The 16791-nt window shown below is 58.2% G+C and overlaps 4 protein-coding genes across 4 annotated transcripts; 2 read left to right on the top strand and 2 right to left on the bottom strand.

Moving 5' to 3' along the window:
* The first annotated feature begins 2182 nt into the window (after positions 1-2182).
* On the top strand, positions 2183-6429 carry GGS23DRAFT_141415 (uncharacterized protein). Its single transcript, XM_051511266.1, has 2 exons — positions 2183-2855; positions 2947-6429. The coding sequence occupies exons 1-2, from the start codon at positions 2303-2305 to the stop codon at positions 6198-6200; spliced, it is 3807 nt and encodes a 1268-aa protein (XP_051370315.1). The 5' UTR covers positions 2183-2302; the 3' UTR covers positions 6201-6429.
* A 1855-nt stretch (positions 6430-8284) lies between these two features.
* GGS23DRAFT_575848 (MCM-domain-containing protein) lies at positions 8285-11795 on the bottom strand. The gene is made up of 3 exons (XM_051516818.1): positions 11365-11795; positions 8768-11312; positions 8285-8577 (listed from the first exon to the last, which is right to left on the bottom strand). Exons 1-3 carry the CDS (start codon positions 11637-11639, stop codon positions 8425-8427), a joined length of 2973 nt encoding a protein of 990 aa, XP_051370314.1. The 5' UTR covers positions 11640-11795; the 3' UTR covers positions 8285-8424.
* A 173-nt stretch (positions 11796-11968) lies between these two features.
* GGS23DRAFT_611693 (ribonuclease H-like domain-containing protein) lies at positions 11969-13542 on the top strand. The gene has a single exon (XM_051520434.1). It carries the CDS (start codon positions 12307-12309, stop codon positions 13420-13422), a length of 1116 nt encoding a protein of 371 aa, XP_051370313.1. The 5' UTR covers positions 11969-12306; the 3' UTR covers positions 13423-13542.
* Positions 13543-14586: 1044 nt separating this feature from the next.
* GGS23DRAFT_598380 (cyclopropane-fatty-acyl-phospholipid synthase) lies at positions 14587-16325 on the bottom strand (the record flags this gene model as incomplete). Its single annotated transcript, XM_051518764.1, has 4 exons — positions 14587-14697; positions 14842-15097; positions 15213-15871; positions 15930-16325. The coding sequence occupies 4 exons, from the start codon at positions 16323-16325 to the stop codon at positions 14587-14589; spliced, it is 1422 nt and encodes a 473-aa protein (XP_051370312.1).
* Positions 16326-16791: the final 466 nt, after the last annotated feature.

The raw sequence follows: 16791 nt of genomic DNA, 5'->3' as shown, positions 1-16791 counted from the left end.
CGGCAGTAGTGATAAGGATGGAGCAGCAGCTGCTGCTACCATTGCCGTTGCTAGATATTCTCATGGACTAGAGCTCCATCCATTTCTATGCGGTGAATCTTCGTGCCTCGCGTTTCCAAGGAACTCACCCTCAGTCCGGCTCCTTTCCGGCGTAGATCAAGTCCCGTTCGTAAGTATAGGTAGCTGATTGGGTTTCATGACTCGGTACTTAGAACTCGTAGGCGAGAAAGCGGCGTATTTATCTAGGGTGGCAACGCTTGCGGTTCTTGTTCTGCTACTACCAGTTGCGATGCCGGGGTTCTCAACTGTAGTCTGAAGGCGACTAGGAGCGCCCTCTGAAACCGATCGGATACGTTGATTCGGTACCACCGGCATTCCAGCGTCTGGGGAGCCCCTTATCGACCTGGAAAGTCCCGGAGACCTGGAGCGGACAACCAAGATTCGACCAGCAGCGCCCATACGATTACCTGCCTCTATACCTTACTATAGGTACCTACCTAGCTGGGTACGTACATACCTACGTAGGAGGTATTCGTAGGGCGTCTTATACGTCATTCTATGCACTGTGTGTGCTTCCATCGCAAGGTATACTGTGTAAGGCAAGCACTGTTTCTAGTGTTGCTTTGATAATAACAAAGGGCACCTTTGTAATAAGGCGCCGGCATCCCCCCCTTCTATTGGACAAACAGGAGGTTGCTGACAGAGGTATTGTATTGTATGCGCGTCGGATAATTACCTACCTACCTCTATATGAGTACAGACCGATGAACGAGGCATGGTACAGGGGATCAGCATCAAATGTAGGTAGATAATTTCGTTGAATTTCTCGGTACTTTGGGTATCTGCTCATACCTCCAGTAGCAAAAGGAGGCCCCAATTTTAGAAGGTACGTACCTCCCCAGATACCTACGATAGGTTAGGTTAGGTATATCCTGTTACTGGACCAACTGTTGCACTCTCTCTGCCAGGTGGCCCAGCCCGGTGATGACTGAGGCCGTTACTGTGGGTTGCCCCGAGAGGTCTAGGTACCTGACCCTGTGTTAGAGGGCCGACAGAGGTTCGACGTATGTACCCAAGGTACCTAGCCTGCAGTAAGTAGATGGCAGGAGACAGGCCGAGGTGGAAAGGGAGACAGGTACAGGTACATGCACAGATATCCAGGCGCAGCTGGGGATACATTCAATTTGGAGACGTATCTGAGGCATGTACAGTACGTGCGGGACCCACCGGCCTCAGGCAGATCTCTCCGTACCACCTGGTACATAGATACTGGGCCCGCTGCCCACTCGCCGCCCTCCGCCCTCTTCTCTCTCTCTGCCCGTTTCCCCCTCTCCACTTTTCCTGCGTGCAAGCCCCAAGAGCTTGGGATCGTGTAAACTTTTGACAACACGACGCTGCGAGACCAATACCGACCACTTCTCGCCCGCATTTCTCTGCCTCCTCTCATTGCCTACGCCAACCTGCCTACCTCTACCCCTCGGCCTGCAGACCGCACACGAAAGAGAGAGAGAGAGAGAGATCGCAGCCATTCCCTCCTCTCCTCCCGGCACCGCGCTAGCCCCAAACGAAGAGAGACTGAGAGAGCGAGAGACCGAAGGCGGGAGCAGAGAGCGCATTAGCACACCCACAAAGAGAGAGAGGGAGGTGGTCAACTGGGGGCTTGCTGGCCGACTGAGCTCTGCTGGTCGCGCACCCTCTGCGAACGCGGCTAATTTGGCCCTCTTTTTTTTCCCCTTGTATTTTCCCTGTTCTCTTCTCTACCGACCTCTAGCCCTGCCTCTCTCTACCCGCTAGGAAGACGGAGAAAGGCATATCTCCAGGCACTTCTCACCCACCACCTCCTCCTCCTCCTCCACCACTGCCAGACTACTAACCGACCTGGCATCCGCAGCCTGTGAGTAACCAACCCCAATTTCTCACAAACTCATGCCAAGTAAACCCCTACGCAACCACGAAACTGACCGCATCCCATCACTTGTCAGCCTTCCTCGCAACCAACGCATCTCTTTTGACCCTCCGCGGATCGCACAATCCTACCGTGCCCTCTGATCGCGACACTAGCATACAAGTTTCGCGACCGCTCAAGCTGGATGATGGCGACAGAGCCAACCCTGGATCAGCCTGATGCATCTTTAACTGAACCAGCCCTCGTAAGTTACACCTGACCCCAAGGCATCTTTTTGCTCCTACGCCTTCTCGCCCTGTTCCCCTCTCCGCCCCTCCCCGTATCTGCCTCTGCCCTCGTCCTCCCCCCTTCTCTTCCTCTTCCTTTCTGTAGTCCGGCCCTCTTCTCCTCGACCTTATGCAGCTATCCCGATATCTGCCTCGTCGCAAGTACGCCTGCTCACGTGCATCTTCTCCGCAGACTCAGCCCGCTACCGCAAGCCATGATGCTCGGGATGTCGATCGTTCGAGTGCTCTCCTAAATGGTGCTTCCCTAGAAGTCGAGAATAAACAGATCACAGACATCGTTGACGAGCTAGTCAACTCGGCCGAGGTCAGTGTGAGCGGCGGTTCGGATACGGAAACATCCAAGGCAGACCCTTCGAAGCACTTTGACGACAAGAGCCATGTACGAAACTCCTCTGCTGTCAAGAGGCCCCAGAGCTTCAAGTCCGTTTCTGTGAATCGCACCTTTTTGGCCTCCAAGGCCGCCACGAGTTCTACTTTGCGAACCGACTCTTCCGCTGGCTCTACTTCCGCCATGTCGCAATCTACCCCTAGTAACTCCGCCTCGCGCCTCAAGTTGGTTGCCAAATCCGGTAGTAGTTTAGGTGGCTCTACCAAGACCCTGAGCACCAACGGCAAGCCTGCAACTGCCCCCGACCCGAATACAGTATGGAATCGCAATAGACGTAAGTCGTGATAATAATACCCAGAGTCTGCTTAGGTGCAAATTGCATTTCTCGTCCATTTCTGCTAACTTTTTTTCTTTTTCCTTTTCAGCTGTCACCCAACCTGAACAGAAGAAACTATCCGACGAGGAGTTAATGCACAAGTATGGAATACATATGGCAGGCCGTCTGGGTCCGGAAGACACCAAAGGCCAGTCGAACTGGGCAGATATCGACGACGACGAGGAGTGGGCACCAGAGACCATAACATGGACCGATGGCACTAAAATTACCCTACCGCAAGCCGACGAAAGTAGCTCAAATCCCACCCCGCCGCACGCTGCTCTGAGCAAAGAAGCGTCGCCCGCTCCGCCTAAGTCGAAGTCGCCCGCGCCGACGGCGAGCGCAACCGCGTCCCCTCCTGTCAAGCCGGGCACCCTCGCTTCGGCGAAGAGCCTCGTACTCAAAGGTGCGCCCGAAAAGCCCACCCTGGTTGCGAAACCGCCGGCGCCGCCTACACCAGCCAAGTCACCCTGGGCGCGTCTGCCGCCGGTCGACAAGATACCTCCTGGCCAGATGGAGGTTTTTGCACCCGCGTCGGTTCCGCGTCTCCCGCTGCGAGACCCCGTTGCTGCTCAGGGCCCACCCCCGCCTCCAGCCAAAGAGATCGCGGCGGACGACTTCAGTCGATCCGGCTTCCGGGAAGGCAACTCGAGTAACCATAGCCAGCTATACAATTCGCAATCCGGACGGTACGAGCCGGTAGCGGATCGTAAAGGCTCTAGGGGCGACATCCACAGCCGTCAACCCGCCGTACTCCAACGACCTCATCACGAGCAGCAAGGTCCAGCTGAGCCGTCTGCTGCCTTTCAGACAAGTCGGACCGGCGGACACGAAGTCCCATATGGCCGGCGCCGTGGCTCTTCTAACGTGAGCGGCAGCAGCGGTATGCTTGCTCATAAACTCGGAAAGCCCCACGATATCCTACCACCTACCGAGTTTCTCCAGTCGCGATCTGCCTCTGTCGCTACTGCGGGCGCCGAGAGTCCCCTCTCTGCCAGAACCTTTTCTCCAATCGACAACCAGCACACGCCACGATTCCAACCTAGTCACCCGTACCAACCACGCCCGTCCCCTGGTCAGGCCTACGCTACACCCTATCACAATTTGACAGCTCCCGACGCGGTGCCGCTAGAGGATGACTACGAGATACAGAAAAGAGTCATGCGCGATCGTCGCGAGCAGGCTATCAAGAGAAGGTTGGAAGAGGAAGCTCGCGAAGAAGAGGCCCGTAAAGCCCGAATTGCCGAGAAGCTGAAGGCGATGGGTCCGGCTCCCGAACGTAGGAGTGCGAAAAAGGAGGAGAAGAAGGAAGAATCCCCCGCACCGCCCGTGCATGCTCCGCGAGAAGGTATTCCGGCAGCCAACTCTGGAAGTACGTCAGAGCCTCAGCCCGAACCCGAGCAGTCGGCACCGAGAACCGTCGGATCGATCGGCCGTGAGAACCTTGGTGCTAGCAGCCAAATCAACGGGGATGCTAGGCGGCCTCTTGGAGAGGCTGAGAGGTCTAGGACCTCTACGGCTCATACTACTACCGCTCCCAAGGCCCAACCCCCGGCTCACTGGCCTGACACCCCGCAGCACCCGGAGCGATTCACGACCTGGGGCAATGGTCCCCAAAATACGTCGCGAAATGTCTGGGGTGCCCCAGGGAATGATCGTTCTCTGGGAAACGGCACTTTCAACCCAGACTTGGGGACCTTGCCTGATTCTCACCCAGCTCCTATCTCAGAACGAAATCATCGTCCGGCGCCTATCGGACCTCCTCGCACAACTTCGCAGCCGCCGGTGCGCCCCGAGGCGATACCCGGCAATCGCCTAGCTCCCATCGGCCCCCCTCGAACCCGTGGACCCGAGCCCACTGGCTTGGGTGCGTGGCAGACCTACGATCCTGTAGAGGACGACAGGCGAATCGCACTCGAAATACAAGAATCGCGCAAGACCCGAGGCGAGCCCGCGCCGATTGCTGTGAAGGATACCTGGCGCGCTGTCGATTTGAACGAGTCAGGCAAGCGCACTGTGGCCGGTCCAAGCTTCAAGACGCACGGCGAAGCCCCATCGGACATATCAGACCGCCCAGACGGCACTCATTCGGAGCGCAAAGGACTGGGGTCTTCGGAATTCTATCGTCCTAGGGCGGACGTGTCCAGAAACGAAACGAACGGTGCTCGGTCTGAGTTTAGCAGGCAACCGTCCGTCGGGCACACCGCTGGCGCAGTACCCGGCCCAGCAAACCAGGCTAGGAGCAGCTCGCGATTCTTCCCCGCGCGCGACGCGCCTCCGCATGATTACAGCCGTATTCAGGAGCCGATCGTTCGGACGAAGTCTCCGACTCCACCCCCGCCCACTGCAGACGGCCACCCGGTCTTCGACGGCGACGTCACTCGCCCGCATGTAGCCTTGCCGCCGGCTCGTCCGATAGTGAAGCTGCCTCCGTCAAACTCGGCCGCGCCCACTCCCGTCATACCACCCGCTAAGCCTGTACCAGCTTCATTTGCCGCCGCTGCCGCTGCCGCCTCCGCGTCGTCCCGACCGCCTCAGCAACCGACGGCTCCGCGACCGTCGAGCAGAGGCAAGGGATACGGAGGGATCCCTCAGAAGCCTCACGAGATTGCGTCTCAGGAGAACTGGCAGGACAAGATTAACAGTCTTATGGGGAAGAAGTCGACTCCTCCAGCTCGGTCTATGGCCGTTGACTCGTCAAGTAGAATTGCATTGGACTATACACAACAATCATATGACCCCGCGACTGTCGCCTTGCCCAGTCTATCGCATTCTGTGAGCTCTATAGCCACCGAGGATAGTGACTATACTTCCAGGGAAATGGCCGAGGAATGTTTCGGAGAGCAAGAGATGGGCTCGCTCCCGGCCGTCAAGCTCCCTAGCGAAGCGCCGGATGCGCTATGGCAAGCCGTCGAGCCTGACTTCGACCCTGTGCCAGCCAAACTACGAGTCGATCCCACGGGCGCCGAGTCGTTCAGGTTCCCACACGAAATCTTGAACGGCAAGAGCGTAATCCGTATCTCCGCCCCGGGGATGCCAGAGGTGAAGACAGTTCCGATTTCGTTCGCGAACAGCAATAGGTCTTTCAGCAACCCGCGTCGGTCCGGACCTCGGGTAAACCCCCGACGCTTGTCGAATCGTGGCGGCCAGCGGGGGGGTAGAGAGCACCCAGACCACGTAAACGAACACGCCTCGTCGTCTTCGCCCGGCCGGCCCCCTCCCAGCCGCAACGGACGCGGGTATAGACCTCGGGCAGAGAACTGGGGTCGACACCCCTCGTCCACCTCAGCAGCGCAGTCGTAAATACGGAGGCAATTGGCGGATGCGGATACTGCTGCTAAGTGACGGAGCACCTACACGGGCTCGGTCGCGCTCTACTTGGGAGTCTTGGTCTGACCCGCCCCCGACCTGTATACTCTTACAAACCACCGTCGGAACCGTGACTTGACGTTGCGGCTTCTATTCATATATTGCTGTCATTGCGGGTAGTAATCAGCCAGGATGACGGCGTGTACAACAAATTGCCAATGCAATAATTTCCGCGTTATTCTCGTGTGGAGGGACGGCATAGGTCTTTTCTTATTTTTCCACGACGTGACGACCCCCGGTACCAAACTATGGTTACGAAAGGAGTTCTCATGACCGTCTCTCTACGACCGACACCCATCGGCCAGCTGTGGACCGCCCCGCGATGGGCTCTCCCAGAAGCATACTCGGTAGTGGGAATGCATTTGTCTACATCGTGACGGGCCACGACTTTCATGCATGGGACGGAAATTTCGGATCATGAAATCCTTTTTTGCGGGGGGCGTTGGCGTAGGAGGCATCGGTGCTTTTCTCCGAGCATACGACCACTAGGTACAGGAAAGGGGGGGGTTCCCGTCTACTATGTGATAACAGAAAATAAACCAGTCCGGGAGTCGATACCCGCGTGCGGAGAGCCACTTGGGTATCGCGAAAGACCGACCAATCTCTGTCCACCTCCCCCCTTCATTCTGCTATACATGAGCTTTCTCAGACAATAGCAGTGCAGGGTATATAAGTCTCGGGCGAGAAACAGAATTCCGCCGTCTATCCACTCCTGCTCCTCCCCCCCTCCTACTCCCAACCTCCTGGCATACGAATCAAGGGGAAACGGAGGGAAAGAGGGAGAGAGCCAGAAGAAAAGAAACGGAGTGATGAAAGACGATAAATTGTATCTCGGACGGCCCTATCTACGCACCGCTCTTTGCCGCTGGGTATCACGGGAGATGACTCCTACTATTACTATTATTATTACTACTACTACAACCACTACTATTACAACTACTCCGACGACGACGACGACGACTACTACCACTGCCACCCGCAACAGGACAACATCGGCCGATTCCGGCCAGAATTTAAGTTAATAGAGAGACTACTTCTCATCATCATCGTGTGCCATATGTGTTCCTGTGTATGTGTAGTGTGCTCCCCCTCTACTCTGACTCCAGGAGTAAATCCCTCTGACGTAGCTACTCGTACCGGGCGCGTGAGGCATGATACCGACGTGAGGCGACGTCCGCCCGGCTCGTTGCGTGACTACGATGTCGATTGCCACGCCGACGAATCCTAGGTTAGCCTTTTTTTTTGCTTTCGCTTGTCTCGTCACAAATAAGTCTACTAGCTGCTACGTAGCTCCCCACTGCGTAGTCGTCCCTCAGCTTCCCCTGCGTAGCGCGGCGGAATCGCGCCTGGGACAAGCGCGTACGTCCGGGTCTGTGCGAAGGCAGGCGGGTGTGAACCGGCGGCGGGGGTGTAGGCGTGGCGGGGAGGGGGCAGACGCGACGAGGCGGCGCGTAGTGAGGGAGCGTTGGATCGAGGCAAGGCTGGAAGAAGACGAAAAAAACGGATAGGCGGGTGATCGCGAGGACGGGGGATATATTACACGCGTAGGCATCCCGCACAGGGGAGTCGTTCTCGGCGTGCTGGCTGGCTGGCTGGCTGGCCGCCGGCCCCTACGCACGCACGCACGCACGGAGTCTCCAGGTCACGCAGCAGACACGGCCTCGGGCCCGGATTAACGAATTCTCTTGTATTGCCCTCGCCGCGGCCCTGCCTTAACCCGGGCTGGTTCCCGCCCGCATTCGTAGTATCGTCGCGTCTCGTGCCCTCGTCGCATCGCGGCTCCGCCTAGAGAAGACTCCGGACGCCTGCCCCCCCCCCACCGCGAGCATCCGACGCATTGCCCTCGCAGCCTCGCGCGGAAAGGCCTGCCTACATTCTATAGATAGATATATCGGCGTCGCGCACGCCGGCGCGCTCTTCTCTCCGGCAACCTAGCCCCCGCTGACATGGTCCCCGTCTCACTCCCGCGTTCAGCCGTAGGCCTTCGTATAGGCCTGCGCGCGGCGGCAGATCGATCTGCTGCGCCTCCGCCTCGCATTCCCGCCGCCGCCGCCGCCGCCGCCGCCGCCGCCGCCGTGTGACGCGCTGCCTCCCGCGCGCGTACCGGCTCTTTTCGCAGCGCCGCGCGGGCCCGCGCCGACAGGCGGACCCGGCGCGCTTAGAACTCCTCGACCGCGCAGTTGGGGTGCAGCACGTACACGACCCGCTGCGAGGGCGCGGGGTCTCCGTCGCCGGCCGCTGCCGCCGTCGCCTGCGCCTCGGCGTCCTCTTCGGCGAGCCCCTCGCCGCGCACCGCCATGAGGATGTTGTCCTGTTTTAGGGGGGGAGGTCTCGTTAGCGCGCGGTTCGGCTGCTGGATGGGCATAGACGGAGGGACGGGAAGAGGGTAGTAGTGTGTACAAGAGTCCGCGGGGGGGAAGCAGGGAACGGAATACGAGAAGATGAGAAGATGAAGAAAAGGAAAAAAAAGGGGGAATGGAGGGGGCCGCAAGGAAACTCACCTTGACCATCTTCCGCAGCACCATCTTCGCGATGCCCAGCTCGCGGTGGTAGTCCTCCTCGCCCTCGAGCTCGTTCTCTATCTGCTCGAGGTACCACTGCGCGAGCGCCTCGCCGTCGACGCCCTCGCCCGCCCCCGACGCCTCGTCCTCGTTCACCCGCGACACGATCAGGTTCACCATCGCCACGTACTTGTCGTACGTGATGGCCGTCTTCTTCCGCGCCGGCGCCGCGTCCGCGGTGGAAGGCTGCTCGCTAGCCCGGCCCGCCTCCGCCCCCGCGTCGCCCTCGCCCATCGCCGCGTCGCCGTCCTCGTCGTGGCTAGTCACCCCCGCGGCCGCGTCCGCGGCGGCCAGGAGCGCGGCGGAGTCGTCTTCGGGCGGCACGTCTTCGCCGTTGGCGGCGCCGGCGCCGTCCCCGTCGTCGTCGTCGTCGTACATCTCGACGTCGTCGTGCTCGACCGAGATGATGCTCTGCCGCAGCAGGTTGGACGCCTCGTCGACGAAGTCGGGCGTGATCTCCTCGACGCAGTTGGCCTTGGCGATGGCCTCGGAGAGCCGGATCAGGCTCTCGAGCTGGCGCACGGTGATGCGGTACGAGTGGCGGCCGACGCCGCCCTGGGCGTCGTCGGCGCGCAGCTCCTTGTACTTGGCGACGAGGCGCTCGCGCGCCTCGGGCGCGAACTCGGGCCGGAACGTGCGCGCGAACCGGATGTAGCGCTGGAGCCGCTCGGTGCCGAACTCGGGCTCGATGGCGGCGTCGCGCAGCGCGTGGATGCCGACGATGTGCTCGGCGAGGTGGCGGTCGACGGCCTCGTTGCACTCGTCGAGCACGACGAAGAAGAGGTCGAAGCGCGACATGATGGGCGCCGACATGTTGATGTTGGCGCGCAGCGTCGTCTTGCGGTTGTACCGGCCGCCGACCGGGTTCGCCGCCGCGAGGATCGACGTGCGCGCGTTGAGCGTCGCCTGGATGCCCGCCTTGGCGATCGAGATGGTCTGCTGCTCCATCGCCTCGTGGATCGCCACCTGGTCCGCGATGTCCATCTTGTCGAACTCGTCGATGCAGCAGATGCCGTTGTCCGCCAGCATGAGCGCGCCCGCCTCGATCGTGAACTCGCCCGTCTCCTCGTCCTTCATCACCGCCGCTGTGAGACCGGCCGCCGACGACGCCTTGCCCGACGTGTAGACGGCGCGGGGCGCGAACGAGCAGACGTACTTGAGGAACTGCGACTTCGAGGTTGACGGATCGCCCACGATGCAGATGTTGATGTCGCCTCGGAGCGCCATACCTTCGGCCGTCGTTTTGTGCACGCCGGACATCAGCTGCAGGAGCAGACCCTTCTTGACTATCTCGTGGCCATATACCGTAGGCGCGAGCGACTGGACGAGACGATGGTAGATGTGGTCGCTGTGGACCATCTCACGGAGCTCGTCGATCTCGCTGGGCGTCATCGAGTTTAGGACCGCCGTTTGAGCCTCTTCGACACTTTCGCCCGAGTCAGTCGAGGTTTGGGTGAGAGAATTGATGATGTCGCGGGCCTGTCGCGAGGCAGATTGGCCCTGCCCGGACGTGTCGGGGGTGACCATGTTGGCGAGGAAAGCGAGTCGGTAGGTGAGATCACGTACGCCGAGAGACTTGAGGCCGGAAACTCCACTACCGCCGACATCGTTGTTGCGCGTCGCATCTCGGTCGTCTCGGATCGCTACCGGCCTGACTCCGGGAAGGCCCAGCTGGCTCACGTCCGGCACCACGATCAGGGCGCCCGTGAATATGCATTTCTCGCCGGCCTTGGCCCGGTCAACCATCTCGCCCCGTAGGATGACGTCCATCGTCCGTGGCATGCTGCCGGTGGGGATTTCCGAGCTGTTCTCTTGGATGCGGACCTTCTGCCAGTCGACAAAGGTGCTCTGCCGAATGTCGAGCTGCCACGCGAGACGGTTTCCGCACTCTGCGTTAGGACACTGTGTCGGCTCCGTATATCGGAACGTCTGCTCGACGTTTGGTATGACCGAACGGCAGTTCTCGCAGATGAAGGTCCCCAGCGACAGCTCGGGCCGCACTTCCGACGTGCGAGTCACGGTTCCGGATATAGAGAGAAGCTGGCCGACGTTCCTGGCCCGCAGGCTACGAATGCGGGAGACGAGAGGTAGGTTGTAAAAGGCAATGGCGAACAGCTTGTCTGTCTGCTGGTTAGCCGTCTTGCTCCCCTGGAGCTCCGATTGGCTGGCCGAGCCGACGTTGCTCGCGCCCGACGTGGTCTGGTTGCTGGAAGCCGTGGCTTGACGATGCTCGCGGAAGTACTGCGGTTCGTACTTGGCAATCATGTTGTGTAAGGCATTGGTGAGGAAGGGTAGAAATCGGTAGTATTGGGTGTTGATGGCATTGGCTAGGCCGCCATTCTGGTAGCTGGCGACGTGGCTGTAGTTTACGTAGAAGGTGGATAGCTGGTAGATACGCATGCCGTGGATTTGAGCGACGTAGAACTTGTCGGTGGTTACGGCGCTCGATGTCGGCGCACCGGAGGACAACGGGTCTTCGATAAACCTAATCACCAGTCAGCGAGACTGGCCAGATCGGCGAGGCAGAGGCAGCTCACTCTTCGATGAAGGTCTCAAAGTGCTCTTGGACGGTGATACCAATCCTATCCTCCACCCGCGGGACGCTACCGGGATCCCGTCTTCTTGTGCGGCCAGGGACCTGGTCATCTGCGAAGCCGTCGGCCTCGTCGTCGCTGGGTGCTGCCAGACTCTCAGACGGCGGTCCTCGCGGACGTGCTGAAGAACCTCTGGCGAATTGTCTCTGCCTAGGGGTAGTGGCAGCCCTGGAAGGGGCGTCGGACATGGGAAAGCCAGCATCACTCGGAGTCGCCATTGTGAAGAGGGGGAAAACTGCGGCAATACCAACAAACGGGTTTTTGGGCGATGTTGGGAGGGAAAGGCGGTCACTGCGAGGTCCAACCAGATATTAAAAATTACGGAGGGGCAGAATGGGTTGGGACGCGTCGCGTGGAGAAAATGGCCAGGGGAACGCGATACTCTACCAGGCCAATCACAGGCGTGTACTCTAAGTGCTTGCATATGCCAAGACGCGATAAGCAACTATCGGGTTAGATGCATATACTATTGCATATTGCCGAGCAAGAATCGCATTAAAAGAGTATCTGAAAATCGGGAACTGCATCTCCAGTCCACTCTTCTTCCCATACCTTACCTACCTACATCTTAGGTATCGTCAAAACTTATTCTTACTCTACACAACACATAAGCTATTTGAGTTCCCTCATCTTCCGCTATCCTATATAGCTTCCGGTGTATCTTTAAGACCCCTCTACGAATCTCTCAAGGGGCCGGTTTCCCAGGCATAAAAGGTCGATCTTGGCATCAAACCCTCTGTGAAAGATCGAGGATCTCCGGCTACCAAGACCAAACGAGACCAGGCCACGGCCGGGCAGCCGTGAGTGCAAACACTCCATATAGCCCTCTCATCCACGCCCATGTCATCATTAAGGAGACCAGTCCCTCCTGCGACGTAGAGAGCAATGGCACCAGAGTTGTCCTCCAACTGGAAACAGCTTCAAGCAAAGATCAAGGCCGAGTCCACCAGTACCGCTATCTCTCCCGCCACCACCGCTGCTACCACTGCCGCCCCCTCCGCAAACAGAGTCTCCCACAAGAGGAGAGCTACTAGCAACCTTCCGTCAGAATCCCCTTCCAAACGGCAGAAGTCCCAAACCCCCCACAAGGCCCTGGCACAATATCCGCCACCCTCGGGTACGCCCGCCAAGAGCCGTCGCCAGCCCTCAGCAAAGCCAAAGATGGGCGTCACGCAGTCCTCTGCGATCGCGCGGGGGACGCCGGCGACGGTCGCGCCATCGCTCGCGCTCTGGGCCGAAGACAACGACGTGTCAGCCGAGGCCCTGGCGGAGGCATACGGCCTGGGCGTGCGGGACAACGCGGCGCTGAAGACGGGGGGCGCGCCGCGGGTCAACGAGGGCCTAGCGGCGGGGATCGAGGTAGGCAAGTACGTGGCGCTGGACTGCGAGATGGTGGGGGTGGCGGGGCCGGGCGGGGAGGTGTCGGCGCTGGCGCGGGCGAGCGTGGTGGACTTCCACGGGCGGCAGGTGTACGACTCGTTCGTGCGGCCGGCGGAGCGGGTGACGGACTTCCGGACGGCGATCACGGGGATCACGGCGCGGACGCTGGCGGCGGCGCGCGGCTTCGACGAGGTGCGCGCCGCGGTCGCCGCGCTGCTGCGCGGCCGCGTGCTCGTCGGCCACGACCTGCGCCACGACCTCGCCGCCCTCCAGCTCGACCACCCGGACCGCGACGTCCGCGACACCGCGCGCTTCGCCGGCTTCCGCCGCTACGGCAACGGCCGCCGCCCCGCGCTGCGCGCCCTCGCCCGCGAGATCCTCGGCGTCGAGATCCAGAACGGCTCCCACTCCAGCATCGAGGACGCCCGCGTCGCCATGCTGCTCTTCCGCCGCCGCAAGTCCGACTTCGACGTCCAGAACGCGGCCAGGTACGGCCTGCTCGAGACGTCGACGGCGACCGAGACCGTCGGTGGCGCAAGTAGGAATGCGGCAAGGGGCGAAGGGGCGGCGAAGAAGAAGAAAAAGAAGAAGAAGAAAAAGAAGAAGAAGAAGAAGCATTGATGTTGGAAAAGATAAAGCATGGAAGCGGTGATGAATGGAGTATGCATATGGGAAGTGATACTCTATAATACTAATCTCTGTACATACAATATTTCGTCCGCCGCACGGCGGCGTCTGCTGATTTACCGTTGTGGTGTGCAGGACAGTTCTCCAAGCTCTGCCCGCCCCAGCCACCTTCCATATCGTGAGCGCATCTTTTCCGTTCTATCATGGAAACGAATGCGTGTTTTCTCGTAAACGGAGGAACCAAGACTTTGGATGAGCTCCTCGGATCGATCTGGATAATAATACTCCGAGAAAAATTCTTCTCCTGTTGTGTACACACTATGGGCAGTTCCAGAAGACTGAAGCCCGACCCCTATTCGCATTATGATAATACCGCAACGGCCCCAAACAACTACCTACATCAAATCGCCCCTAACTACTCCCATTAAATGTTGAGTTTCCAGCTTGTGCTGCTAAGTAGCTAACTACTACTACGGCACAATCTCCAGAGGGTGTTGCCCAGTCTCAGTCTGAGTAGTCTAGGGAACAGGCGGGGTTTTGAGACGAGAAATGGGTTCACACTTTCGTACACACCATCATAGCAACCTAGGTCATCGATATACCCCACGAGGTCTCTTTGCTCTTTGCGCACACTGAGCATCGGTGATTGGCATTCAGCTGGCGTCCTCAATTCTGCCGTGAATCCGTTATACCAAAAATGACCTGTCATGGCTGTCAGATTGCCTCAGACTATTATCTCCGCTTATTGGTTGTCGCTGTCGAGTTCGCAAATCACTGTATCACCGTGTGATTTCCCCTTAATCTATCCTCATTAGACATCTCGACGATAAAAGTTGTAAGCTAATACAAGTTATAGGTTAGCCATGTAGAAGTAACGCCACTACCGTCATGAGCGTCACATGGCTAATATCTCTGGAAACGTACGGTATGGGGCGTCTATTATTGCACAACAGTAAGTACACCGTTGCACGACTATAAATTGAAGTTTTCACGGAAATCTAGAATATGCTGCGGCTTGTTGCCAATTCGGTCCACCGCGACAATGGGGGAACTGAATTCTTCCAAGGGGAATATCACAAACAGCCTGCCTGGAGACTCGGTGGGAGAAGCGACAATGCCCCCTTTTTAGTCTGCCTACCTCCTCATGGGCTCGACTAATCATATCGGTATGCCCTCCATTAGCTCCATGGCGCCCTCCCGCCCAACGGTTATAATCACATCTCCGAGCGTCTTCGTCACGAACCCAGCTTCGCAATACGAGAAGTAGTACTAAGAACGAAACAGAGATCATGTTAGTTGATGGTTCAGCATTACCTCGTATCCTATCCCCAAGTCACACGTCTCATCTAGGTAGGGACAGCAAAGAGAAGACAGAAGATAAGAGATATAAAGGGACCATGGGGACAAACGTACCACCCACTTCCGCTTGAACACGTCGATCTCCCGCTGTGTCATCTGCGGGGACCCCGCCGCAAGGGCCGGCGAGATGACGGACTCGAAGTTGCGCAGGAAATTCTCCCTCCACAGGCGCAGCGTCTTGGCGTAGTGGCCCCCGATGTTCTCAACCCGTTCCACGATCAGCGTTCCGCCGGACTCCTTCGAGATGTGGTCGAGGAGCTGTGTTGTGGAGGGCAGGTATCCGTTGGGGAATATGTACTTGTTTATGAAGCTGCGGCAGATAAGTCAGCAGGGCAGTGTCAACAACTTGGTCATAGTAGCCAGCTCCGCTCCCCTATTACACTGACGAGGCAGGAATTGAAACAAGGCAAAAGGGGAAATCTCACTCTTCCGACTTAGAGTAAGTCGCGTGCCTCCCCTCGGGCATGGTGATACACTGGAACATGGCAATGCCGTCTCTCTTGAGCAACCGGTGAATACATGCGAAATATGTACCGAGATATTCCTGCCCTACTGCTTCCAGCATCTCTATCGAGACGATCTTGTCGTAGGTGACTGTAGACGGCAGGTTGCGGTAGTCCATCAGCCACACCTCGATTCGGCTCGAAAAACCCGCCGCTTCGATGCGCTTTTCGGCGAGCGCCTTCTGCTCCTTCGACAACGTCAGGGTGGTCACCCGGCATCGTGTGCACTTCACGGCTTCGATGGCAAACGATCCCCATCCCGTTCCGATCTCGAGGATGTGGTCGGTGGGCTTTATTCTCGCACCGTTGATGAATCGGTGGAGTTTCGTCGTCTGCGCTTCGTTTAGGGTTTCCTCTCGCTGGTATGGGGGCACCTGGAGACTCCAGATTGGGCAGGAGTAGGTCATATCCTCTGAAAGAAAGGCCGCAAACATGTCGTTGCTTATATCGTAATGGGCCGAGATGTTTAAAAGGGAGTTGGATAGCGTATTCGTGGTTCGGGCGGCGCTTGATATTGCGCCAGATATCGAAGAGAAGAGCGTGGTCCCGTTGTTCAACCGATCCCTATTCGCAATAAAGATCTGTCCCATTTCCATCAGCTACGGTATAGTACGATCAGGTAGGTGATAGGCTGCCAACCTGGAAGAAAGCTGTCAAATCCGCGCATTCGAATTCGCCCAACATGTAAGATTCGGCAAATCCCATGTCGGCGAAGAGGAACAAGCGCATCCAGAAGGCATCGTCCTTGACTCTGACTTCAACGCTGGGGATAACGTCTGCTCGCCTGGTGTTGCTATTTGCGCTAGGAGACCCGAAGCTTTTCGACAGGGGCTTCTGCCCATATACCGATCTGAGCCCCGCCGGCTCGTCAACTAACAGCAGTGTTCCAACCGTAATTCTAGAGAAGATATCAAGGATGACTGGTTTCACTACCGCCAAGGCCGGCTCCCAAGTGAGACTTCCCAGCGCTCCGCGGACAGCATCGACTCCACGAGTGAGCGACCGAGCGATAATCGATGGCATCGGGGAGGCCATGTTGCATTCGCCGCTTTCAAACCTGGCTAGAGGTTCGCGAACAGCCGCGCACTCCGCCCCTACGCAAGCATTAACCGCAAGATTGGCTGGTGTTGCTAGAAAACAACAGGTTTACATAGGCAACCCGGGATACCCTACAACCAAACAGCCTCTTCCCCGAGTAAAACCGTCGTAGGCAGAACTGCAGAGGAGGAAGGAATCAAGGGGAAGTGAAGAAAAGAGCGACCATGAACGTATGCATACTGTATATAGTAGAGTGGCACGGGGAAGTACACTTCCCGAAGCACCGACTTCAAGCGATCTCTCCGTTACGTGCATTAAGTGGCCGATCCGGAATGATCTTGGATCCGCACGCAGTTACATTCATGCCACGGCTTGTTCCAACAGGATTATACTCCCCCAGCAGAAAACGTGACCCCCTCCGGGTCTTGTGCATCTTGCTCCGCAGAGGATAGGCGGCAGTGTT

The sequence above is a fragment of the Durotheca rogersii genome (assembly GCF_024521655.1).
Source record: "Durotheca rogersii strain YMJ 92031201 chromosome Unknown GGS23scaffold_17, whole genome shotgun sequence".
NCBI classification, from domain to species: Eukaryota; Fungi; Ascomycota; class Sordariomycetes; order Xylariales; family Xylariaceae; genus Durotheca; species Durotheca rogersii.
Note: the sequence above shows the minus strand (reverse complement) of the source record. Positions and strands in the feature narration are given on the sequence as shown.